Source organism: Anser anser (assembly GCF_964211835.1).
Source record: "Anser anser genome assembly, chromosome: 3".
In the NCBI taxonomy this organism is placed as follows: domain Eukaryota; kingdom Metazoa; phylum Chordata; class Aves; order Anseriformes; family Anatidae; genus Anser; species Anser anser.
In genome coordinates, this window is record NC_139722.1 from 78801666 (window position 1) to 78829379 (window position 27714).

The 27714-nt window shown below is 47.4% G+C and overlaps 1 protein-coding gene across 2 annotated transcripts in view; it reads right to left on the reverse strand.

The window, feature by feature from the left end:
* Window positions 1-27714, reverse strand: part of URB2 (URB2 ribosome biogenesis homolog) — a 73287-nt gene that overhangs the window by 15484 nt on the left and 30089 nt on the right. The window contains exon 9 of one of the 2 annotated variants that reach the window (XM_083831075.1): window positions 10127-10315. The exons of the other annotated variant lie outside the window; for it this stretch is intronic. Within the exon in view, the coding sequence (XP_083687201.1) occupies window positions 10289-10315 (27 nt within the window). The 3' untranslated portion in view covers window positions 10127-10288. Of the gene's footprint in view, window positions 1-10126; window positions 10316-27714 lie in introns of those variants that run through there. 2 annotated transcript variants of the gene reach the window in all.

The window sequence follows — 27714 nt, forward strand, 5'->3', positions numbered from 1 at the left end:
AAGAGGTGCTTGGCTTGCCTACATCCTCTTGTCTGCTCTGAAAAGCTTTCAGTGAAGACAATGCTGCAATATCCTTCCTTGCCCCATCCAGGGCTCACAGCTCTCCTACAGGCTTTTGTTAAACCTAAGGATATGCTGCTATAAATTATACCAATTATTCCTCATCCTACCTGCAGGAGGCAAGGAGGAAAGTAAAAAACAGCTCTCTTTATATTGAAAGGTTTGTGATTCCCCTCCACTATCTTCCTTCTAGACAAAAAAAGAAGTTCTACTTTTTTTTTTTGGTTGCTTTGCCTGGATTGCGTCTGACATGACATCCAGATCACCCAAATCTGGACCAAGTGGGATGTCAGCAGCACTGGGTAGAGTGGCATAAGCAGGTCTCATACTGCCTGCCTACTAACACTTCCTACCTGAAGATTCTCCTGTTTCAGAACAGCAGCATGTTACTGGCTCGCTCAGTTTGTGGTGCGCAGACCCCAGCTCCCTTCCTCTGGTACTGCTGTCTCAGCAGTTTTTGTGCAATCTGTATATACTCATTTGATTTCTATGCGTAATACTTCCAACTTATCCCAAAATAATTCCATCTCGCTGGGCCCAGATCAATTCTCCAGCTCATCAAGAATGCGCCTTTTCTGATTATGCCCTCCAAACTCATTATAGCTCCATCCCAGCTTGGTGTCTACTGCACATGGAGCCTTTTCCATCATCCATCCTGATAATGAAGACAGTGAACAGAAATAGTCCCAAGGAAAAAATTCTCCTGTAGAATCCAAAGCGAAATGCCTTCTCAATTTGACAGGAGACCATTGCACACCAGCCAGTGCCTTTTTTCAATCACTTCAATGCTACTTCATGGAGATTTCTTTTCTAATGAAGATTCAACCAAAAAAGCATTGAATACTTCAAACATCTCTTTGTCATGCTTTATTTGTTCTCTGCGTGATTAAGCAGTGGAGTTGCATCTCCCTTTGCCTTGCTTCTGCTCCTTATGCATTCAGAAAAACTGGTTATATTGCCTTGTTGCCTTGTTTTTACTCTTTGCGAGGCTCCTTTTTTTTGGATTTCAAGTAATGTAGTGCTCCTGACGCAGCTATATGGGTTTCACTGTAAACTCTATTGCTCCTCTGCACTGAGACAAGCGGCTGATTTGCTTGTAATATAGCCACCAGCTCTGTGCACTTCTTCCCTTAGAATTTCTTCCCAAGAGGCTCTGCCTAACTGCTTTCTGAAATTGCTGAAATCTGCTTTTTCGAAGTCCAGGTCTTCATTCTGCCACCCTTAGACCCTGAAATAGCCAGTGATTTGTTCCCCGTCTGCAGTTTCAGCAGAAGATGAAGCAGACACTGAGAATGTCCAATTCTCATTTCATAAATTGGCGCCCTCCAGGACTGAGATGGATGGGCAGGATAATCTGAAAACTGCTGCTCTCTTTGCTGTTCTTGATCTGTAGATAAAGTACTTTGACTTCAAGAGTTGTAAATCTAGAGGCCTTCGTGATCACAAAAAAGAAAGGGGAAAAAATAAAGCCTATCAATAAAGAAAGGGATGGAAGGAAAGATATAAGACCTTAATTGACATATGAGACAGTCTTGTTTTAATTTGTTCTTTGAGAGATGGACAGGACTAGCAACAAATTAGGATTACTGGCTAATTTGGGCAGTTGCAAGAATAGACTGAACATAATTTGATACACCCAAATCAGATATCAAGGGGCAGGATGTTGTTATTAATCTCAAGTGATCAGAAATCATCTAGAGACATTAACATTAAATGTAAAAAAAATATTCTAACACAGCATTAAAATCAGAAATTAAAACCATGAAGCAAGTCAGAAAATTGACTGACAGAGTCCCTTCAGCTGACTTTTCACATGAGTGCCCTGAGAGGAGGAAGAGGCGCGTAGCTTTTGGTGCCTGATCACATATCACAGCCACTGGGATGGTGAAATAAGCTATTTGTTTGGGACTTCAAGGGAAAAGTCATTTTTTTCTTTTTTCTTAGCAAACAGGGGTTAACTACTGCAAAAGGAGATTTAGAAATATTTCAGAAACTAATTATAGTATTTTATCAACGTATAGATGAAAAATTACATATGTGACTTTCTAAGGAACACTGGCAATGAGCCACATCACGAAAATACTTCTTTGCACATGCATCAAGAAGAGACCAAGTCCATTTACGATACATATATTAATTCTCCCTGGATACCACAACCACTGCTCAAATGAGGATCACAAGCCTGACCCTGAAAGCTGTTGAGTACTTTCACAGCCTTCAGGAAGAAGCATAGGCGGTCAGTGACTTAGCTATGTCACCTGGGGAGTCTGACAATTGCATAGGCACCTGGATACGTCTACAGACCTTGATCTCTTTGTATCTCTAGGGCCAGGCTTTGTTCAGACCAGGTTCTCAAATGGCTGATCAGCGGAGGGTTGTACCACTTCAAGGAGGATTTCACTAAGTGGAAATGTGGCCTCCTCCAGATCTGTGTGTCTTCCCCACCAAAGCTTTCCAAGATCTCACAAGAATTGGTAGGGTTGCCTCATGCTTGGACAAAACAGCCACTGGGCCACAGATTCTGGGCCTGTGCACTGAGACCTGGTGAAGCACGTCCATAGGAAATTGCTGCTTCACTGGTAGCAGAGCACCAATCTGAGCAAAGAGCAAAGGCATCAGCTGAGCTACAAAAAGGTTTATCTGTTGGTTTTTTCCAAGCAGCTCAACTAATTTGGAGTAAGGAGTAACCTGGCTTTCTGAAGTAATTGCTTTCCTGTTCTCTCTCCGTATCTCTTTTTCAGAGGCCAGGTTTGCCAGCTGCTTTGACCGTTTCTCATTTTCAAGCAAAATTGCCTCTTCAGGTCTATCCCCTCCCCCAGGCCAAAAGAGCAGTACGTGGGGCCAGCCAGCAGACAAGGCCGTATGGCTGATGTTTGCCAACAACCCCGCATGGCACAGGGCTGGGGGATTATCGCCTGCTTTAAAAGGAAAATAAAGCCCACCCTGACTGACTGACTGCCCAGACCCCTGCAGCCCTTCAACCCCAGGTGTGGGTTTTTAACCAGAACAGCACCCAAGGGGAAGCAAGCTGTGGTCAGGAGCTGTAAAAGCTTGGGCCAAACCCAAGCCAATTTTTTTGGCTGTGGTTGGGGAGCAGTATGCTGCTCCTTGAGCCTGGCGCACGGCTCCGCAGGCCGGCCCAGGCACAGTCTGCAACTGGGATCAAGGACAAGCAGCACGGGGCTGTTTTTAGCATGCCCTTGGCTCTGCTCGCAGCTGAAGTGTGCTCTGTAACCGGTCCTGCTAAACAGGCTGCCAGCCGATGTTTGATTTGTGACACAGGCAAGGCAACGCGCGCGCTGAGTGTACACAGCGAGCTGCAGTTTTTATTTGGAAGACATTTGCCGTGGATTGGTCTGAGGGTACGGACCCAACAGAAGAGTTGCCAAGTGATAAGATCAGCAGTGCATTTACAATCATTTATGTGCTTTGAGACTGTGGTGAATGTGAGGTATTTACTCCACTTTCCTCCACAGGTAAGGTACCTTTCTTTTGCCGTAGGGTAAGGTTCTGAACATGGATTATGACCATAAAGTAGGTGACAGGCTTTAAGTTGACTCTCTAGGCTGTTCATGGCAGGCTGCTCATTTGCCCTTATCCTCTGGAGTCCTTGAGTTTGATGCTAGCTCCTCTTGTAGAGTAATTTGCATTTTGGTGCATGTTTCCAGGAGAGAATAATAGCATTTTACTTGTGTAAATGACTATAAAGTGCACCAGGGAAAGGAAAATTAGACCTTTATTTTTTGAAAGGGTATCAAAAAAACAGAGGCAACTTTGGACTCGAGCCAAAGGATATTTCCTCATTTTCAATCTAAAATACTATGAGAATTGCATTAAAAATCATAGTTACGGAAGCAAAAAGGTTTAGCTAAATTTATGTTGCTAAATATTCAAAATCACCTTCTGCACAAAATCTTATCCCTTCAAAAAATTAAAATAATGCATTCATTTGAGTACGCAAAAGATTTCAATTTCCATTTATTGTCAAGGTTGAGAGGTTTTCAATAGGACTCCTGGGGAAAAGGGCAACTTTACTATTAAAAATGTAGTACTTTATTGCTTGAAAGTGATTTCCTAATACTGACTAATTCAGCCGCAGAATAACACTGTAGCACAGGACAGCTGTAATTCCCCTTGCAATTCCCATTCCATAGTTGGGAAGCTGAGATGCAAGTGTTGAATAGTTTCTTCAGTGCAACAGTCGATGAAAAGGCAGGACTTGGACAGGATTCCCATACTCCCAAGTATGAACATGCTACAAAGACTCCTTAAAGGTTATCAGAAACTTTCTGAGATGCCTTCCTGCACAGCAAAATTAGTGACATAATCTTCTGTAGCCTTTCTGTAGCACACCAATCTCCTCCATGTCAACAGTTCTCCAAAATATAACCTACAAATCAGAGTTTTCAGAGATACAGGTACAACAAAAGCCACTTGGCAAGACAAATCCTTTGCAATAGAGCACTTGCTGCTTGTAAAGGGTGATTCTGTTCAGCATTTAGAGAGGGGATTTTGTCCATCTCATGGGATGATAAACATCATTTCCTATATCTAAGAACAATTTCTCATCATCTGCATTCCTGTGCAGTCAGAACTACCCAAATTCTGCCTTCTGGTAGTGAAAGGGTGACTAACTGTCTCAGGGGGAGGAAGAACGGTTTCTTCGTGACTCATATGGACCATTTGGATTCAAGTAGTTTTATTTATTTTTCCGGATTAAGAAAAAAAGAACGTCACCCACACAAAAGCTGTAGATGCCCAAAGAATCCATTTGAGTGGCTGAAATCCACTGCTTTCCCTCTGCCTCTGCCTAGTGCCTGAGCAGAGAGAGGTTTCTGTGCAATAAGCTGCGACTCTTCCTAAGTCTGAGAGCCTGAAAGTGCCAGCTGAAGGAAAACCTGTGGCCCCAGATGCACTTCTATGAGGAGAAAAGGTTGTGTACAGCAGATCTGCAACCTGCTGCCTCAGTCTTCCATATGTTTGACAATTTGGAGGATACAGCCAAAGTCAGAGTTGGTCCAAGAATCATACTATTGCTAAGCTTTGAAGATGAAGTCAGCCTAAAGTTAAGGATGTTGTGATTTCCTTCAAAACCAGACCTGCCATTTTACATCAAGACGAAACTGGTGGGATATATACAGTTTATCATGCAACCCTGTGGCTGAGGTGAGCCAGCAACTATTATTATGTCAATATGAGGAGGGGAAAGGCCCAAACACCTTGAACTGGTCTTTAACAATGAAGGATATTTCTGCACGTGACTGTCACTAGGGAACAGGCTCTGAGGCAATGGGTTTTCTTCAGGAATAGGGAGGAGTTTTGAATAGAAAGGTCCACATATAAATTCCATTTTTGATGGCTCTGAACCACAAACAGAGGTTCTTGATCTGAGCTAACAGGACATTAAGGCTTCAGTTGACTTTTGACGTGAATGAAATGTCTGGACCATTCAGATAAATGGTGTCTTTCTCTATGCTCTTCCAGAGGTAAAAGGTTGGCAGAAACATTCATGGTCTGAATCAGCAAAGACTCACTAGCCTGAGACAAAAGTCTGGTAGGAAAGTGACTATTATAAAACAGGGCTAGAGCATACTGAATTGTTTCCACAACCATTACTGTTTAGTCGGATACAATCTGAGTTTGAGTTACCGCCACTTACATTGTGCAAAGAGATAGCTAAGTACGGCTCTTGTAGAATTGGAAGCGATTCCAATGGTTTCACCGGGATGAAACCTACTTATCACGTACTTGGATTTGATTAAGTGCACAAAACACTGATGAGCGTTCTACAAGGAAAATGCTCAACAGCATTACATTCTTCTGTCAGATCTATGATGAACACTTGATCAAAGTTGTGCATGCTTAAAAAAATGAATTGAAAGAATGTTCCTTAACAGGTAGACAGCATATTAAAGAAAGAAAGTATTTTCCTCAAAGTATGCCAGAGGAGAAATTAATTACTGGGAGAATGGGGGGAAAAAAAAGATCTCCACCTTCTGCAATCTCAGAGTACTGTGCTATTTTTGCCCCTTGAAATCTCATTTCCATGAAACATTTCTGCAGAGCGTATGTTTTCTGAACATGAATTCCTTAGAAGACTTGCTAATATGAATGCCGTAACTCCAGACTAAAGAGATAGTGCCCTGCTCCAAAGGCCTTTGACTGGAAAAGATTGTGTCTCAAAGGGAACCTGCAGCTCATGCCATGGTATTTTAAGTAACCACTGCCCAAGTGGGAGTCAGACGGACAGAGGGAGGTGTGAACTCCCTGAAGGTGGATGATGGGGAGGGTGTATATTATCTCCAGTGGTATAGACTGAGTTTATGCCCAGAATATAAATACAGTTCCACTTTGATTTTAATGTCCCCTGCTGGCTTATGCTGATGCAAGATTCTGGTGTAGCATCATGAACAGCATTTGCTTGTAGCTGGTTTCATTCAGTGGCATTCACAATAATAATGAACTGGCTTCCAGAGCATTTCTGTAAGTATGTGCATGCTCTGAGCAGTGCTGCTTAAGGCTCCCTGCTTCTTCAGCTCCCTTTCAATATCCTTTTTATCCCATCTGCAACACTCTCCCTACCTCCACCCACCTAGAAGACAGCAGAAACACTTGAGCTTTTCCCAGCCAACCTCATTTTCAGAAGAATGTTTCAGATTGGCATGCTGGGACTTGGTCAGCACCAGTGAATTGTCCACCTGAATACATCGCCAACACTGCCCCCAGCTGTGGGTGAAGTCCTGCCCCAGGGAAGAGGGATCTAGGCTCAGCATCTGCTCCTGAGACCTCCACATTGGTATCACCCCCAGCAGGAGCTCTATGGCTGCTGCTGCAGGAGATGCTGGCTCCGACCCTGGCGTGTCTGTGGCGTGGCCCAGCTCACAGCCACTTTGGCTTTGCTTCAGGAAGATTGCTGCTAGATACCTCTAGCAAAGAATAAAACTCCCAGTTGTTTTATAATTGCCACCTAAAGATGGAGAGAGATGCATGGCAGAAGCCTGTTTCTATCAGTTGTTTTGGGGTAGGGTTGAACTCATGATCCTGTCCCACACCGTCAGCCTGTGGTGCCATCCCATGCATTCTGCTTCTGGGAACAGAGGAGAAGCCAGCACAGGGGGACTGGTGTATGTGCATGTGAAACATCTGCTCATCACCCCGTCATCCCTCACTGTTTAAATGCAGCACTCCTGCATATACATGAGGTTTGAGGCTGTCAGCGTTAGCCAGTCTTCTTCCCACAGGTGGGAGCCCTTCTCTGGCTTGAGCAATATGGGAAGGGCTATGGAGGAGGCACCAGTTACTGCAGCAGGTAGGTGAGGCAGCCCTCACTTGTGCCCTGATCTCTGAAGAACTGCTGGCCAAAGGAAGGAGGAAGATATATCCTCTCTCACGCTACTGCAGGAGTGAGAAGAAAACAGAATTTGGTGTTTCTTATTCTCTGTTGTTGTTACGCCTGGCATAAACAACTCGATGAAGCTTGGGGCTCTGCAGGGTGTTTCTGTTCTTAGGGGAAGCTGTGACCAACCACCAGGTCTTTGATAGATCCCTGTTTATCTGCCAAAGCCAGGGAAAAGTCCTGATCCGTGGATACTCAAGACTCAAACAACAGGAGATCATCCTCTGCCCACCACAGCCATGACTGAGAAAGTCCCCTGACTCTGGCATTTCTTTCAATGCCAGGCTCCCAGCAACTTTCCAAGCACTGCTGAAGACTTTCTCTGCTGCCTCCAGTTCTGATTTCCGTGGGCTTCCTGCCTTCCTCTCCTAGGCACACGCATTCCCTCACACTGTGCCCTGAGCGTGCCCTACACTTTGAGCAATGACCACTGTTATTTCAGCTCCTTGACAGTAGAGAGGCCTTACCCTCTCCTTAAAGCTCCTGGAAGAAACATCTTATGCTCCTTATCCTAGAAGAAAACATGAAATACTTTCTTTTTTTTGTGAATTAATGCCTCAGAGGCTCATTTACAGCCCCGTTGTAACTGCACAGTGGCAACCTGCATGTACATAGCAGCATGACTGTCATCATGGACCATAATGTGCTAAACTTTGCAAACGCAGCAGTTTGCTTGCTCTCCTTGAAAAATATACCAGCAGCCTCTGCACAGAACAGGTTCAGAGGTACCCAGAGTGCTGCCTCCTTTCTCCTTTGGGCCAGGGAGGGAACACATGTGATAAACCTGTCTAGATTCAACCGGCCGATGTGCTGGGTCCTCAGACGAAGCCTCCTGCCAGGCAATGTCCTACCTGGTTCCACATCAAATGCTGCAGGGATGAGTCACCAGGTGCCAAGGCCCTTCACAGGCACGTTTCCACCCTGTCAGCAAGCCACAGCTCAGGTTCTTGTTAGCATTCCCAGGTTCGCAAATAACCACCAGCATGTGACACCACATCCTCTCTTCGGGAACAAGTGACTCTGTGTGTGGGTTCAAAGTGGCACGCTCAAAAGCTCCCCAGCGGTTCCTCGCACAGCAGGACTGAGCCCAGGAGCTCTGACTCACCAGCGGGATGGTGCAGAGGGCCTTGTACTCAGATGGTTGCCCTGCTCCTCTACGGGAGGTCCCTGTCCCCCCAGCACAGACATCTCAGGTGGCCCTGAGGTGGACCCTGGGTGGCCATAGCCTGCATACCAAAGCATGAAGGAGAAATGGGTGGAGAATGTGAATTGAGTGGGAGCCTCCTTGGGGAGGGCTGCAGGAGAAGGTGGAAGAGGGAACCAGATGTCCTGAGGACATCATCCCCCTCGCAGGTCAGAGCCCTCAGGGAGACTGGAGTCAAAGCGACAGCGAGGCCTGCACAAAACGCTCACAACATTTCTAAGTCTTCAAATGTTAAGCTCTCACATTTCAGTTTCTTGCGAACAAGCTCGTTCGGAGACACAAGTTGTAAAGTGCTGAGGGAAGGCTGTTGGAAAATAGGATTTTTGAATTTCAATGGACTTTCAAAGCAGACTTGCTGTCAAGCCAGACTCAGACCTTTCCTCCACCAGAAGTTGTATTAGAATGAAATCCGGTTGTCATATAGGCAAGCTGGGGTGAAAAGGCCCTCAAAAGCAGAAACCCAGCCCTCAGCTTCAAGACGGCCCACCAAAGTACTTTTATTTTTCTGTTCATTATTGTTTATCTCAGCTATTAACATTCTGCTCATACCCCTATTAGCATACAAACTGGCCCTGTCCCTTCTTTTAAATCTCGCTGCAGAAACAAAAGAAATAGTCTTGCTCTCAGTAAATACAGCGGTGCAGGTGCTCCTTGCAGATAAGGTAAAAAAGCGACTTCAAACATTAGTAACAACTTATGAAAGCCACAGCTGAATTTTTAGTAGCTGAATACCACAAACAAGTCCCAGGATATGAGTACATATTTCATATTTGTCTTTATTCCAGCACAAAAATCCAGTTTCGGAGACAGGCTAAACAAAGGGATTTCTCCATTACAAGAAAAGACAGCACTGAGGTTATGTTCAGGTCTATCAGACACGAGCATCTGGTTTGTTTTGCGTTATGAGCTCAAGCAATACCAACGGAGATGCCCATTCTGGGGCGGGCAGCTCAATCCCAGCAACAGCAAGAGGCCACAGGAGAAGCAGACTAATTTCTGAAAAGACATAAAAACGATCGCTCCGAGTCACTTGACACCTAGGCCGAGGTAACGATCTGCGGCGGGGTACGGACGTGCCATGGCCGCCAGCCAAACCCCACACATCCAGCCCAGAGGAGCAGCACCGATGACACTCTCCTCCTCCATCCCACCTCCTCCCTGCAAACAAGGCGAACTGCGTAGTCCTCCAACCCACTGCCAACTTGCTGTGAGCTCTGCCGAGGCGTATTTCCACGTCGGCGGCGACTGCTGCAAGGGGACAAAGCGACGGGGCTCTGCGCAGCCTCCCGCGCGCTGCCGGCTCCTCTCAGCCGAGCTCTTCCTCCAGCACCAGCGAGGGCCTCCAAATTTTTCGGCGTCCATGCACCGCAGGCCACACGCGGAGCTGGCGGCTGACGCGATCTTTCCTCCCAGGTTGGGACCCAGGCAGAGGCCAGGTTTTCAAAAATGATCCTGCTGTGGAAAACTGGCTCTTGCCGCCCCTGGCTCGCAGACTCCACGTCCCCATTTCCCAGGTCAGGGGCTGAGAAGCTTCTTAGGTGATTTGGGGGGTAGGAAAGCTTTGTACAAAGCCATCTGCTTTGAAGTGCCGACCTTAGGGCAACGGGGAAAGTTGTCCTGGGAACGACTTACAGCACTGGATCCCTGTATGGTCCCTAAAGGCAAATGATCAGGAATTTTTAAAACTAATTAGCTACAGTTAAGTGTTTGACATTTGTGTCAGCCCTGTCCACTGAATTATAGTTTCCCAGATCTTTTATGTGCTGCAGTTGAATTTCCTTTTCAATACCAAAGAGTGCTTTCTTTTTTCTTCATAATATATTTTTAAGAGTGACAAGAGATCGATAAAAACGTGTAATTTAGGGATCCATAAAACCTACATAATTTAGCTCCATATAGCATGCTTTAATAAAACAAGACATACCAGTTGGTTGGTATGCAGGCAGGTATATGCATCTTTGTCTCCGATTTGGTTTATGTTAGGCTTTGTTCTTTTAAACACTGACAGCTATTTAACACTTTATTAGGAAAATCAAAATTTAATTAAAACACTGTAATGTGACATTCCTCTCCTCATCTTAAATTAAAAATAATGACCTGTCCCCATTTTTGGCTAGGAAAAGAAAGAAAAGGAAGTGTTGATCATTCCCCATCCCTTGCATTTTTTATGGGTATTTGTCACAGTTAAACAAACAAGCAGTGTTTTTCTATAGACTTCCCCTTATAGACCCAGATGACTGTGACAGTCAGCAGCCAACCTCAATTATAAATAACTTTTGGTTACTTTTTGCTACCCTGCCTGGAAAAGGGCAAGCTGTGAAGCCGCCCTGGTTCTCCCTGTAGGGCTCCCCTCTGCAAAAAGGACAAAGCCACCAGCTAGACAAGGAGCTCACGGCTGCGCGGCTACTCAGCAGTGGCTCTGTGTTAGGAATCAACCAGCCACACGAATATGTCACTTGATAGCTGGCCATGGTCACACCAGGCCAGCAGAAGAAGCCAGGGGAAAAGTTTCCTTCTGTAAAAGTGAGTGGCAAGCTGCTGAATCACTCTGGCAGGCAGGAGTCAGCATGTCTAGGGGAAGCGAAAGTCAATGTCTCCTGCAGGGAATATTAATAATAAAAACCAAAGCAAGGACATTCAGGACTCAAAAGGATCTTTACATTTAGTAAAAAACATTCCAAAAGTGGCTCCACGCACAAATTAATATTTCAGGAACCGTAAAACAATATTCATTTTATATTTATGATGCAACATCATTCATCCACCAGGGTTTCAAAGTATTTTACAGTCACACACCAAGAAAGCATCTCATTTGCAGTGAAATGCAGCTTCCCTGTCATGGAAGTAAAGCAGTTGACAGAACTGCCTAGGACACAAGGGAAAAAATGTTGCCATCAAGGGAATATGAGAGAGCTTAGTAGTGCTGCTCCTGTTTTTTAAGCCCAGGATGGGCCTAAGTAACTGCAGAACCTGGGCACAGGGAGACGAGACAAATGGAAAATTTGGGTACAGCAACCACAGATGTATGTAGAAGTTTTAGACAACTCGTTGCTGAAACCTGGCCGGTCCTGTTCAGATAAATAAAGATGTAATAATTTATGAGAAACGGATTTTATTGCCCTTTCCTCCCAGTCAGCTCTCTGTTAAAACATTGGCAAAAAGACTTAGCAGAAATTAGCCAGACCCAGGAAAAATCCACAGCTGCAGCAAGCAAACCACTGGGGATCCCTGTCCCTGGTGGGGCTCATCCCCACTCAAAAATTGGAGGGGGAGCCTCCATTTCTTCTTCTCTCAATCCCTGTCAGCCCTTCCCAAGCAGAGGAAAAAGGATGCAAAATCAACACTTGTTTACTGGGGTCACTGAGTATTCACCAGCCGATACATATTTCCACCGATTCTACAGGCTGAATTTTTGCAAATACTGCAGTCAACTTCATCAGTAACAACCAGAAATACCCTTCAAAAAGAAAATAGAGAATGCAACACTTCTGCCACCAAACTGAATAATCCTATATGCATAAATATTCTTAAAATATAGAATTTGTATCAGACGCAACAGAAACTGTGATACGGGATATGCTTTGTTACAGCCTGATGTAGATTTAAACTCAAATAATGCACTCTCATAGACAGACACCACCCCAAATCCAATTTTCCTCTCAAAATGGAAGAGCAATAAATAAAATAGACTGCCCAAACTGTCTACGTAAGTCCCAGCAATGCCATGTTTTGGGTTTGCTGTTGCTGTTGCTTTGTTTTGTTTGTTTGTTTGTTTCATATTTAGGTATGTATATGCATGCAAATATACACGTGGTTGAAATATGAATTTATGTTCGCTCAGGGACAGAGTTTGCTTTTGGTCTCTCTATGAAGATTGAATATTTCAAAAATAATCATTATAGAGAAAGAGAGAAGGGGAAGGAAAAAAAAACTTTCAATTTTCATTTGGAGGAAGCTTTAGCTCATTAACAGGGCTTGTCTTTGATGCAAAAGTTGCAAGGAAAAGGAAGCACAGAATGTTAGGCGCAGCTTGCCTAGTGCAAAAATGAACATAATTTGGCCCAAACACGTATGTTACTGGGCATTGAGGACTATTGACTGAGAGCATCGCAAAGAGCACAAAACCTTCTGTAGCTCTGTAGCAACACTGACACCAAAAAGGAGGGTTTTCAGCTGAGGCATGCAGTGTTTTGCACAACTCCTTCTAGCTGCATATGGCATTTCAGATGGCAGCTGTGGCTTCCCGAGAAAGATCTTAGAGCCTTCTAGGTCAGCAAGTCAGGTGCCAGCGCTGTTTTACAAGCAGCAGGGCCCTGTCGGTGCTGCCATCAGTAACCTGCTCTCCAAAATCCCTCCTTCTCCCCCAGTCCAAGCACTGCAGTGGGCTTGCTGCCTTGCTCGTGCCTGAAACTGCTCCTAATTTTACGCCACTGCTCCTATCTTTAAACATACACTCAACGCACACTTTCTGAAAATGTGTCCCCCTACACCTCTGTGTGTACACTGCATCGATAATGTGAGCGCTGTGTAAATGCTTGCAGAGCAGAGCGGCGTGTTTGGTGTAAAAATATTTAAGAGCCAAAGGTGAGTTAGAAATGTATCACACGTGCTTTCCAGGGGAAGAGGTTAATTCAGCAGTTTAGCTGGGACTGTGCAAGGAGCAGAGAGAGACTCCAGCTGTATCTGCACTGGCTGCAAGATTGTCTGTTTAGTGGTATCACATCACCCCAGCAAATTTCCATTGGCTACTCATGCCTCAGTGCTTAATATTATTTCCAGCTTTCTGTGAAAACAGTAACTTTTGGTGGGTGACAATGTGTACAGTAAAACTTGTAGGTATGAGAAAAAGAACTGAAAATGGTCTAGCTCATATTTTAGTTCCAGCTTCAGAAACTCTGGTAAATAGCATGAACAAGCTTTTTCCAGATCAACACTGTGATGCTCTGTTAGCTGGGTGCTTGCATTTATCATGACCCCCCCCCTACACACACACACATACCCAGGCGCTTTCTGTAAGGTGGGTCTTTTAATTCAAACATGAAAATAATTTTAAAGCAATCCACCGCCACTCTATTACAATTATGTTCTCTGCTACTGAATCTAAGCCAAGGACTCTGGGGACAGCGAACACATTAATGTTCTTGGAAAGTCATTTAACATATGTCTCTTTCCATTTAAACCCTGCTGATCACTCCATGGATTTAATTTTCCCAGCCGTAAAATAAGCCTACGATATTCTAGTTACCTGGTTTGTGGATAGAGATGTTTGCAAGTAAAGGACTTGAAGAGTTAAGTAATTAACAGAGAAGACCTTCACCTGCCACAGGGCTCACCGTCTGTGTGAGGACATGGTGTGAAGACCAAGCTGAGCAGCTGAGATACCTGGTAGACCGGCTTACATGGCCAATGAAGACAACTGCAGGCACAAGATGGCTGTTGAAAAACACTGTGGGTCAACGGGACATCGCCTGTGCTTTGTGGGATGAAAGGATGGGGCAGATGGGATGCGGTGGTGGGAAGAGCCCCCTCTGCAGCACCATCATGAGGGCTTGGGAGAAGGTTTGACACCGAGGAGGCCCAGGGCAGGGCACACAATGGGGAAGGAGACCAGAAATTTGTGTTGACGGATGGTCAATCCCCTATCTGAACACTATTAAAGCTGACACCACCATCCATCCTAGATGCAAGCACCATAACCCAACCACCAGGCACCTCTCCACCCATGGTTGCTCTCAGCTGATGCTTGTTGGAGGGCAGCGATGTCTCCTGTGCAGATCTGTGCTGCTCCCCTCACAACCACAGAGCCAGTTAAGGACTGCCTTTCGGTGCCACGACTCAGACAAAAAATCAAGAGGCCACACTTCAGGCTAAGTATCTAATTGCCTTTTCATTCCCCAGTGCTTAATCATCAGTAAATACAGGAATAAAACATAACGAGGGCAGCTCTGACATACCCGAATAGCTCCCTGCTCTGGTGTCTGGTCTGCACACCAGTCGCTTTGCCCTTCCCTCCCCCTCCTTGTCCAAGGTGTCTCTCCTTCTTTTAGGGTCCTTTTTTAGGACTTTAGGACCTCAGGCACACGCTTCCCTTCCTGCCTGGGGCTGCCTGATGTGTACAGCCACTGCCAGAGGCGACAGCCCACGTTGTTGTCTTGTTGGGCTTACAGAAATCCCTCCTAAAGCAGAGGACGAGAGCAGCTCAGCTCCTTCACACCCTTGCAGGGGAAGGAGGCTGCGTGGCATTGCTCAGGATCAAAGGTGGGTTCGGTGTGGGACTGGCCACAGGCACGGCTTGTCGCAAACACAGATCCCCGCACAGATTTCTGGTTATCCAACAGGTAGTTGTCACGTCCTGCAGGGTGGGTATAGCATGTGGCAGCCCAATTACAGCACGTGGAGCAGGAGGTGACTGTGCCATAAAGCAGTAGACAGTAATTAAAATTAGCCTGGGGGTGGGAAGCATGGAGGGAGAGACCTTAACTCTTCCTTTTCTTTATTCTATTTGCTGTGTATAGTTCCTTTCCCATCCTTTTCCTCAGCTCCTCTTGTTACTTTTCCAATCATCGTGCCACACTTTTGCAGCCCAATATTTTCAATGTTTTCAGTGCAGTTCTTGGCAGAGAGGTGCAGACCTCTCCTCCCTCCAGGCAGGGGCAGAGGTGCTCGAGGGCAGCAGCACAGCCCCCTTCAAGGCAGTGACCCGCGAGGGCAGCCCCAGATGCCCCGCAGGCCCTACGAACGCAACCCAACCTTCGAGCGTAATGCTGTTGTAATGCTGCTCGTGGTAACAGAAACCCAGCGTTCCCCATGAATAATCACAGAATTTATTTATAGTGACAAAACGAGAGGGCCTTTTATGCAATATTCACTAAGGTTACCCAGGTCAATAGCAGCCTAGTCAGAGTGACTCATACTGTGGAATTAAATATTTTATACATAGCACAGTTATCGGCTGCATCTGGCTTGCCTTCCAGTAACTGTCTCGGTCTCATTTTCCCCTTTCTCTCCCCAAAACAGAGCAGAGAATTCAAAGTACCCCGTATGGTACAGCATCTGGTTCTCCTTACTCGATGTCAGACAAGTGATCAAAGATGCAGAAAGAGTGCTTGCACTAACGCCGTCTCTTGAAATAGCTTTGCCTAGTGATCTGTAGGAAATAATCGCGTGCGTGTAGGACGGGGCACCCCGCAGGCTCCCAGCTGCTGCGCAGGGTCAGGTCGGTGCCGCTCTTACAGTAAGGTTGCTCGAGGGCCCAGGAAGCTGAGCGATTCATGCAAGGTCGCCGAGAAAACTGAAAAGCAGAGCTGGGGACAGAGTTTAAAAGCTCTGAGTGCAAGACCCCACAGGGAAATTGCCTGCAAGCTTTCACGGTTCAGACGGCTGAATGGAGAGCGGTGCTCGCCGAAGCCTTTTGCCCTGCCCTGACACATGCAGAAGGAGCTGTGCCCGCAGTCCTGCCCCGCCGTCCCAGCACAGCTTCAAGGGAGACGTGTTAGAGCATCCCCCACCAGCAGTGTGAGTGGTGCAAAGGCTTCTCCAAAGAGCAGCTGGGAATAAAAGCGTCAGAGAAACCGCACCATCTGGGCTGGAGGGCTGTCCTCACCTCGGGCCCAAGAGCTCTGCAGCAAAAAGCTCAGGCCAGTTGTGGGAGAGGATCTGAGCTCCGAGTGACCAAAAGCCCTGAAGGCAAGCGCAGAGCATCAGTGGGGTCCCAACCCCACACAGACCCCCCCCGCCGTGCCCATGGGTAAGAGCGGAGAAGAGTCACGGCACGCATCCATCAGAAACGACAGGAAAGAACAAACGTCACAGACACGATTTTTTGCGATTATAAACTACCTCCTGTCACGGGGCCAGGATGAACCCCCTTATTTCCCCCCCCACGGGTTTAACTGCGGCTCTCACTGAACACAAGCCTCCGAGCTGGCCTGGGATGCCTCGCGAGCCAGCGCAAATCGGGAAGGACCCCGCTGGAAGCTGCAGTGCTGCCGGCGCTGCGAGCACACTGACCATGCTCCGGCTGAGCAGGCACGGGGGCAGAAAGCTCAGCGGCTGCGTGGGCCCGGGGGGCAACGCGTGCTCCACAACTGCTCCTTAAACGTGTCGTGCAGAAGGCTTCCCAGCAGCACACAGTGTGAGGGCTGGTGCCATTATTCCCCACTGACATGCAACTATGAGTGTATTTTCAGGGTCTTTTTTTTTTTTTTCCCCTTCAATAAAATTGGCCAGAAGAGCAATTACATTGAGACAAGGACTAAATTGTTTTGATTTAAGCCATTCCCATTTGGAAAGGGGCATTACTGGAACAATGGATATAATAAAGCGATACTTGTTTACATGACTTTTCCATTAGCAGAGGAGAATTTGTGGGAGGTGTAAACTTTTCCAGACATTCAACTTGAGCTGCTTAATGAAACATTTTAACTAAAGCATCAGGGTATATAAGGGTGATTTACCACAGCTCATTGCTTCGTTGGGGTGGCGCAGAACGTTTTAAAAGAGTGTAAGAAACTGATCCCATGGTCTCCTTCTGCACATCTCGGTACTTAGCAGGTCATGCAGACTTCCCCGCTTTGTTACCCAGCTCCAAACCCAGACCTCAGTCACCATCTCCAGGAGGTCCACGGCAGCCCCACCACATCTGCTGAGGGAAGCAAACGCTTTGCTCAGAAGCCTCTGGTCACAGGGCTGGGTCCTTCGAGGGCAGCAGAGCGCCTGTGTTGGTGAAGGCATCATTGCTGTGTCATGCAGCAGCTCTTTCTTTGGCCTGAGCAATGGGGCCTCTTTTGCAAAAAGATAAAATAAAAAATGTTCAGCTAGAAAGCTAAACCCTTCCCTCTCCAGCAGGGCTGCATCTCCATCAGGGACGAGGAAAAGGACCGTCTGCTCACTCTGCAACCAAAATGGTTTTATGGCGGAGCCATGCTCCACCATACTGACAAACCTCTGGACAGAGGCAGCGTGCTCTAGAGGAGCCAGTGCAGATGGAAGCGGAGGTCAGAGTTGGTCGGGATGCTCCCGTATGGTCCAAGCATCAGGAAGCACCGAGAGGCACCGCACTGCCGCGAGGAAGCATCTCTTGCTCTGCGTCAGGTATTGATCCATCACATAGCTGCTGCTTGTGTAATTAAGACCCCAGAGCAGATAGGGGAGAAAAATAACTTGGGAAAAGAGAAGTATCAGTAGCTGCAGCTGAGAAGCTAAAGAGTTTTATGGATTCGGGATGCAGGAACAAGCACCGTGAGCTTCTCTTACAGAGAAACAGATATTTCTTACACACACACATAAAAAACCAGCCAACACATACAGGTCAGATTATGGTACCCGCCGTTTCAAAGGGAGTTGTAAAAGGGAGGAATTCATACCCTGAAGTTCAGCCGGCTGGCTTTTGCTGGGGAAATACTGAAATTTCACCACGCACAGCAGCAGCCCGTGGCCACGGCTGGCCCTCCTCTCCTGGAAAGGGCGAAGGGGCTCTGCTCCAGCACTAGCACACATTTCAGGCCCACCGAGCTGAAGTTCTTGGGCCTCTCTCAGTTTTCCACTACTGTAAATTTCTTCTATTAATGAGCTCTGACTGCATCACCACCAGGCTAAAGATTTGTGTGCATTTCTACCCTAACAAACCCTGCTCTGCCACACAAGTAGCCCGGCAGCACTAATTGCTCCCATTAGCTAATAGTGCTTGAATCATCTTTGTGGGTCAGCTGTGAGTTTGTGCACATGACATCTACGCGTGGCATAGGAGAGGAGGTCCCTGCAAATACAATTCAAGAAAAAAACATGAAAGAGCAAGCAACACTGGAGGAAAACTAAATATGAAAAGCACAAGTGATGAGGTGACACCAGGGTGGCCAATGCAGCCCTCTCAATTTTGAAGGACCTAGTGACCCTATGGTTCTTACATTTGGCCCTACAAAACAGAGAAACTCTGCCACAGGAATAAATCACAAGTGCAGCAAGCTGTCCTGGGAGTAAATGTATGAAGAGCTCAATTTGTCCTGATGGATGGATAGACAGTGTCACAGTTCACTTCATCTGACAGGACTAAGATTCGTACACAGTACAAATTGATTCAGAAAAGAGAAGACTGCCATGTGCTATTACTGTTACATTTGATCTTAATAACTATGTACTATAAGCAGATTTTGGTGCCGGGCTTCTTCAAGGAGAAAAAAAAATAATAAAAACAACTAAGAGAAGCCCAGTGCATCTGTACAAAGCAAGAATCAACCCCCCCCCCCCCGAGCACACTCCTGTTGAGAGAAGACTGTGATGGGTGGGAAGAATCACGCTAAATCTCGTCCCATTTTCCCCCTTCCGTCCTCTCCCTCCACCCCCATCATCGCAGTACTTGGTAGTCCTAAAGGATCTGCTAAATGCGAGGGAAGGAAGGCACATAATTTGTGCTGCGTGTGAATCCGAACGTTGTTACGGCTGTTAATCCTTCTTCTCCTGCCCCGTTTACGGGAGACATTCTGGTTTTGTTTACCCTCCTGTCACACAAGGCAAGCAGGACTTTAGGATTCCTATATGCTCTGGCCACGTGTCACGGTTTCGTTGCCTGGACATACAGAATGGCTGCGTCCCTGACAAAGGGGAATTTAAGTGAGAAGAGGTATCACTGAAGAGTTAATGCAAAGCAGTTAACCCTTCTTTTGAATAGGAAAAAAGGAAAGGAAGAAAAGGAAGGGAAAAGACAGCGTTAGCAGGGAGGTGCAGGTTACATCCCTCGTTCCCTCACCCACCACACGGCACACGAAATGCTGGACAAAACATCTCCCGGGTCCCGCAGCCAGCGGTGCCAGCTGAGAGCTGGGAGACATTTTGGGCAGCTCAGGAGAAGCTGAGCAGCCCGGCACACCCTGGGCTGGTTTCTGTCCTCGGAGAGCCCACCCCATCCCTGGCTCCGTGCCCGCCTCGCAGTGCAATGGGATCCTGGCCGTGCCACTGCCTGTCTTTTTGCTGGGAGTAGAGCAGCCTCCCATGAGGAGTTGGGGGAAAAAAAGACATATTTGTTTACATGCGATCGGTTACTGAATGTATTTGCTTTTTTTCTTTTCTCATGAATGGCTTTTATTTCTTCTTTGGTGCTTTCTGCCAACTGGAGCAGAGGTGAAGGGAAACAAATCTAATCCGGGTGTTAGCAAAAGTCACCCTTTGCAACCAGAAAAGCCATAAACATCTTCCTTTTCCTTTTTCTTCCTTTCGTCTTCTAAAGCAAACAATCAAATGCAATCCACCGGGGAGAGTGATTCACCATAAAATCTCTCTGTTTAATCAGCGTGCCCAAGAAGACTGTTGTCTTCTTATAATTACGTGGAGCACACGAGTTCGAAGCCGTGCTCCCTCCCAGTCCAAGTGAACCGGGAGAGGAATCCCTTGGAGTCCCACGCCCCTTATCTGATGGGCAGCCTCATTCCCTAGTCACAAAGCCGAAATTAAAATCGGTGTCATTACCGCCAAGGGTAAGCAGTCTGACACCAGATTATCAGACTCCTTCCCACCTCCCGCTCCTCTCCTCGGCCTGCCACTTGTGGGTGTATATACACGTACACTCTCTCTCTCACACACACACTTAGCCCAATTTCCTTATCTACGTGATATATCACCATTGGATTTTGACAGCTATACAGGTAGGGGCTGCGAGCTGAGAATCTTTATGGAGAAAATATTTAGCTGCGGCGTGTCAAGATAGAAGGCGAGGGAATTGGAACAACGTAATGAAGAGAACGGCAGCAAATGAAAAGATGGAGTGGATAAGTAAAGAAGAAAGAGCCTTTAACAAAAATGCACAACAAATAGAGGAATGCAAAAGATTGTTTCTATGGCAATGTAAGAAAGACTGCAAAACTGCTGTCTGCAAGCAAATGTATTTAAAATGAAACATGAGGTAACTGAGGTAACAGAGCCTGTGTCACTAATGGCAAAGTACTTTAGCAGCAGTGAGCCTCCAGCGTCCCCTTCCCTTCCCACCAGCTGCAACACGAGAGCACGGCCACCACAGCTCAGCTGGGGGACTTGTGGCAGTGGCCCCACAGCTCAGGTGGTGGGGCTGCTCCTCCATCCTTGCCAGGAAAGGCCACCCTGCCCCATTCTCACCCACCCCTCAAAAAAAAAAAAAAATACACAGCCCTGGAGGCCCCCTTCCCATGTGCGTACCCAAGGTGTCAACTCGGCAGCTTCAGCCAGTCCCCAAGGGCTCCTCACAGGATGGGGCCAGCCTCTGAGTGGGACTTGGGCTCACCAGCCACCTCCCAGCACCATTTTTGACAGGAAGGTGCGAATCTGGGGAGGAGACCCAGGAAGGAGTCAGCTTGGCTTAGGAAAGAGCTGCTGTATCCCTTTTTGGAAGCCTGTTGAAAAGGAGGCCTCAAGAGGAGGCAGGTGATGGCAAAAGGGTTGCCTGCCCCAGCTGGCACTGAGCTGGGGATGTTATAGGAAGGCAGTGAAGCTCTGGTAGGGATTTCTCAGGTGCACAAGGCATTGAGTTGGCTGCAGGAAGGGAGACAAGCGAGGTTGCTGCTCTGCTTGCACCCCGCAATGCTGGGGCAGAGTTGCCCCCTTGCAGGCGTGAGCTGACACCGGTGTCACCTGCTGAGCCCCCTCTTTCTCCTGCCTGAGACCTGAGACAGGCGCTTGTTGAGGCCGTGAGGCAGTGTGCGTATAATGTGCCATAAAACAAATCACGTTACTTTGCGTATAAATAGACAGGTAAATTAGAATTCATTCTTAGGTCAAATTGGCTGAGATAAAAGCTTAAAATAGAGAGGAAACGAACTCAGATATGTCTACCTGTTGATGAACCTGTTCCTAATCCACTGTAAGGAAAAAAGAAAATTAAAAAAGAAATCAGAATTTCCTCTACACGACCCCTCTCGCAGAGCCCGTTTGTCTGCACTAAATGCTGCTGGGGGGGTCTACAGCACAGCAAAGGGGCTGTGGCAAGGCAGAGGATGTAAACAGAAGTGCAAAGAGATTACTTCAACACAAATTCTTATCAGTTTTGCTATTCAGTGCCTGTCTTTCAGCTATGTGGCATTTCGGTTCCCGAAACTCTATTATGCCCTATTTATATCCATTTTCTGAATGGTAAAAGCTGTAACCTAGCACCTCGGGCACTGGGCTGAGGCTTTGAAGAGTTGGGTCTGGCTTGTCACTGCGTATGCAGCCATAGCAATGCCTTTATCCAAAAATCAGGGATAATACATCCCTGCTGCAACTAAAGCCAGCTTACGAGATCCTCTTGTGTGGGCCCTTTAAGTGCCGAGGGCTTATGCTGCTGCATGTATTGCCTTTGAATCAAATTCAGCTTTCTCTCAACATGACAGCTTATTTATTCTTAGCGCTCTTATTTGTGCTAATGCCACTGTCATCTATCAAAATGCAGCTGGTGTCCGCTGTATTTCTCTGGTGTCAACCTGAGGAAAATAGCAGTGAACTAGGCCCTCTCCCTTCAATTAGCCACCTTTGTTCCCACGAACACTCTGCCTGGATATGCTTTCCGCTATACTGACCGAGCTGCGGAGCCTTCCCGCTGCAGCCCCTCTCCCCAGGCTGTACGGACACCGCTTCGGGCTGCCCACGGTGCTCCTTGCTGCAGCATGCCCAGAGACCGATGGCGTAGGCAAGGAAAGGAAACAGTGCTGGTGCCTGAAATACTCTGAAGGAGTGATCCCTTCTCTGATTTCTCAGCCACCCAGGCTTCGCTTCACCTGTACGTTCAGCAAAGCCACCCTCAGCCTGCTGTTAGGACGGGCTGACAGGCGCCTTTCCTGCTCAGAACAAACACCCAGACACAGCACATCCAGGAACACGCCAAACTCTCTTTTCCCATCCCCTTCAAGTTCAGGGTTTGTTTTTTTGGTTTTGGGGGGTTTTCGGCTGTTGTAATCACGGCCCTTGTGGAAGCGGTCTGCCTGACAGCCCTGCTGACTGAAATCTGCTGTTTATCCACAGAGCAGGAACGGTTTGTGCCGCTGAAGCTTTCTTATTCACATCACCTACATGCCGCGAGTCTGCTTTGAAGAGGCACCTCTAGGGGTGAAAGCATACTTCTGTCTCTAAGCTAAATTCAATCCCTGATCTCTTCGCAGAGACTAACAACAAGGGAGACATTTGGCATGATTGATGGGAGCCAAATGAATAATTCATGGTAGATCATTTATTTTGATGAATTTTAGCCTCTTTTTCTGTTTGCAAATTGTCCGCAAGTAGCTTATGAACATCTCAAATGTATATGGGATTTGAAATTAACTGCTGGGTACTTTCCGGAAATAATTCCTAGCCAGCAGATTGCTCACAAACCGTTCAGGGGAAGCATTTGAAATTTCAAATTCCAGCCACGTCGATTAGCTTTGATTGCTCTCATGAGCCAGCAGCTCATCCACAACACTGGTGTAAATGCAGAGGAACTCCGCTGACTATGCTGGAACATGACTACAGGTTTACTTTGGTGTTACCAGCCTCAGAATCTGCCCAGAAAACATTTCTGTTCTCTAGGCAGGTAGCTAACGTTTTAAATCAAGTGTCCTCAGTGACCGGGAAAGGAGAAAGTAAAACAAAATAATTATATGTTTACATTTCTTTTCCATGAATCATAAAATATTTTGCTCCAGTAACTCTCCCTGCCAGTAAATACCCATATCTTTAACATGCCTGGCTATCAGTCAGACACCTGTCATTTCTTACCTGATGCATTTCCCATCAGTTACCGTGACTTTCCTCCTTCTAGAAACCCATTAAATGAGTTTGCTGAAGCAAACCCAGAACCAGACTCACCACCAAGCTCTGTTTCATGCCAGTGTTGCCAGCTGAAGCCAGTGGTATAAAACTGGTAGGGTACAACAGGGAACCACACTTACATCACACGTCACAGCGAGCGCCGCTCCCTTTTGGTGCCTAAGGCTGCCTGGGTGCAGGGCCAAGCTTGGCACGGTGCAGACTTCATGTCCTGGTGACCCAGTGGACCAGGTGCCTGGTACAAGGCGTACAAGGGCGCCTAATGCTGTCAGAGGGGAGAAATCTCTGCCTCTAGACCCCAAATCTTCCTGACTGGGAGAAGAAACTGAGTTCAGAGGGAAGCCAGGGAGGGGTCAGGGCCAAGCCATGTCTTGGATGAGGCTGAGGTGGTGTGTTTGGGGCCAGGACCAGATCTGGCTAAAGCTGTCTGCAGAACAAGGGCAGAGCACCAAATTCAGAAGCACTAAGATTAGGGGAACCCAAGGGACAGATTGTGTATTTTGGGTGGAATCGCTCAGCTTTGCAAAGGGCGATGCAGTCTCTTGGGGGGACAGGAGGAAGGAACTTTTGCTTTAATGTTTTAATTACAGTCTTTTAGCAAAGCAGACCAAGAGAGGGCTGCAGTTAATGGAATGCTATTTTTGGAAAGCAGAAGAGAGACCGTCTATTGGACTGGATATATCTGGATACCCTGCCATTCAGAGAATGCTTAAGTGTCACCTGGGCCCAGCAGTCCTTGTGCCAGACTCTTGCTGGCTTTCTGTGGACCACCACATCTATTTTACACAAAGCAATGAACGGCCAGGCAGCCAGCAGAAGCTGTCATTCAACTCACGTTGAACGTGCCAGAAGGGAAAGGCTAAGGCACCCAGCCCCAGAGCAACAGTTGTCACTGCGAAGCAGGCAGATAAGAGCCTTAGTTAACTGAAAGCTGACAATCTGACTGAAAATCCTCTCCAGTCAGGTTCTCTGACTTCACTGAGGCCACAACTACTCAAAAGTCAAAACACACTGCTCCAGCCATGGAGACAGAGCCCCGTCTGAGCTCTGAGTGACAGCTGGGTGTTTGCCTCCTCCAAACCTCTCTGAAAACACAGCACAGGGAACACAGGAACTCCTCCACCGATGGCAGCCAGCAGCTAATGCTGCTCCTTCTGTACCTTTTCTCACCTCTGCCCTTGACCCTCCCGATAACAGACCTCTGCTGGCCTTCTTCCATCTGCCGTGGCTGCGTTTCACCACGCCTGCTGCAGCATATTTGTTTTCTCACCCCGTCCCGATTGCACCAGAATCCGCAGGACGCAGGAGGAGGAGGAGGCAGGTGGCAAACACGAGCGCCCTTCGCTGGAAGGCCGGCATGGGTGGAGGCAGGATGGGGGTGACATTTCCTCATAGCAGAGCCTGAACTGTGTGGCACTCCTGGCCCACCCCATGCTTGCGTGAGCCTTTCGCTGAAAAACTTCTAAGCTTGTCATTGCTGAAGGCTTTTTGGCAGCCAAGTCTTAAATATAGATTCTAATCACAACTGCACATGCTGTACGATCAGCCCCAAAACTGATTAACTTTTACATAAGCTTATGTTCAAGGGGCAATTCAAGATGTGGGAGCTGGCACCAGTTCAGGGCCTGAGTTGGTGTCTCTACACTACTCATCCCATAAAAACAGCGTACTGCATGCTTAAAGAGAACCAAATTATAAATAATGGGAAATTAAGATGAACAACCATGGAACAGCCTTCATAAATTAAGTAGACCATCAGGTTGTATTACATATATACGTATACATAGTGCGATGGAATGAACTGCTGTGAAAATGCTTATTTTACTGAACACAGTCTTCATGTGTTTTATTATTCAGTAGTCTTATTTCACCAACAGGGGGTTTTTCATTTCATTTTGAGAAAAATGCAGGAGGGAATAATAAACCACTTCAGTCCATATTGTTCCTGTAGAAGGAAATGGATGGTGCGGGAAAAGGAGGCATTTGTCAGTGGATGTATCCAAACCCATCACCAAGGTACGTAGCTCTGTGAGTTCAGTTCAAAGACATTGCAGTAGATGCCTGTAACACAGCTAACATCATAAGGGACATAAGCAGGTCTACAGCAAGGTCTACAGCTAAGGTCCAGAAAGAAAATCCCTCTGGAACTGAACTCCAGAGAATTCTGCACCTTCACTTGAAATGCACTCAGAAGACAAGGAGTTTGACTCGACGGCCATTTGTTCTGTTCTGGTACTTTAATTGTGCACTGTGGGTTTCTGGTTTTCCTGAGCAAATGGACATTATTTTCCATGCAACCTTCCATACAAAAATAATCCCTTTATGGGTCTGTAGTCCCCAGTGGTCGTATTTCATATCCCAAGCCCCCAGCACTTCTCACTGACTCCTGGTACACTGAAAGTGGATTGTAAGGCAGCTAGTGTTTGAACAGCTGCCAGGAAGCGCTCCTACTCACAGGGCTACTGGCTTTCTTTCCCAGGCAGTGGGTGCTTCATCTTTAAAATCAATCTGATGCATTGGCACAAGCCCAGCGAGTGTTAGTCCATCTGCTGCCTAACTCTCCCGGTTTGTTTGCAGAGGCTTGCCATCAGCTGTTCAAATCCCTCCTTTTTCCCCTCCATGGAATTTCCTTTTTTTTTTCCACCCCACTAACTCTCCAGGATCCCAATAATCCCCACTTCACTTTCTCTCTCTTAATCAGCCTCCAGAAAGCCATGGAAAGAAGCTTAGGAGCACACAGTGCAATTAACACTACTTCTAATTTAGCTAGCATGGTGATCACAGTACAATGGGGTGGGTGAAGCGGGAGAAAGCCAGGTCTCTGTGACAGTGCTTGGCACAGTCAGTCCCCAAGCCAAGCATTATTTCTCCATGGGGAGAGAGAATAGGCTCCTGCTCCCCACACTTTCCTCCCTCCTGCTGCAGTTAACAGCAGCCTACAAATCATGCCTGCTAGGAGACCAGTAGAAGACCTCATTGATCATCTGCTGCCTGCTGTTTACGTGCACGTATCAGGAATGCAGCTGCTGCAATTAACCAGGAAAAGGGGCAGGAGAACAACCAGGGGCTGACCAGCTATGAGACAGGGTACGTCAGCCTGGGACTGTGGGGAAGTTATGTTGCTGCTGTCTACAGTAACTTGCTCTGTGGCTGTTGCCTCCCATCTCTAAAGCCTTAGGGGACGCGCTTTTCACAGCCCAGTGTGAGCCTTGAGTCGCCTGGAGAGGGACTTTCTGGGCCCTCTGCAAAGGGCGTTCAGGTGAATGTCGGGCCCAGTGCTAAGCGCACCTCAGCAAAGTCAGGAGGGAAACGCCTGGTTAAACTCAGGTGTCTGCTGGGCACAGGGCCCTGCATCAACACTTCACACTCCTCCTCCATCGCTGCCCTCCTCACCACCCTATGAAGGCCTCACCTACGGAGGAGGCCCTGCCCCAGCCACCTCCCACGTAGGGCTGCTCAACCTCTCACTGGCGTCCCAGCTACCTGCAGGAGCAGGACGTACCTCCCACATGGCTTGGCTCACCCCTGCCTGACCTTCCCTCCAAAATTCCCCTAGGAGAAGCACCAGCCCGTTTCTCCTTCCCTTCTCAGCGCAGAGCTGAGGCGACCCCAGCATGGGGAGGCCCTGACCATAGCCCCACAGCAGAGTCGCTTGAGGATGGCGCTGGCTTCCCTTTGCTTTCCGGAGGGAGGAGGGCTTCCCGGAGTCACGGAGCACCTCCCCTGGGACACAGGAGACACTGGGTAGGCTGGGGTAGGACTTACCAGCGTGTATTTTCTCTCCCTCCCCCCTCTGGTGCCTGTGGCAAAGCTGTGTGACGCAGTGCTTTGGTCCCGATTTGCAGTGCTCCTGCTGCCCCGGCCCCCAAACAAAGGCAGCCATTCAGCCCAGGCCGCGCAGCGGTTTTATGCTACAGATGAACATCTACCATTGTTGCCAGTACTGCAGCCCAGAGAAATTAAATGCAAATTGTCTTTGTTCCCAAGCACAGATCCCCACTTCTTCAGCCCCAGGAGCCTAACAAACACCCTCTGTGCTCCCCATTTGTTCTCTGCGTATCACCTGCTTGTCAGCTAATGCTCTGCTAGGCTGTGGAATTCAGCCATGGGCATAGCCTGGCCGTGTGTAACAGCATGCAGATAACCTCTTAGGGCTGTAGCTGCATATATATCGTGTACAGCAGGCATGTTTCAAAAACAAAAACAAGACCAACCAGTGGGCCAGCATGCAACATGGTTAAACGCAGGAGGTTTTCTGTTCATGAGGGAGAGGCATCCCTGCTTCAAAGCCTGACCATCCACAACTGCTCTA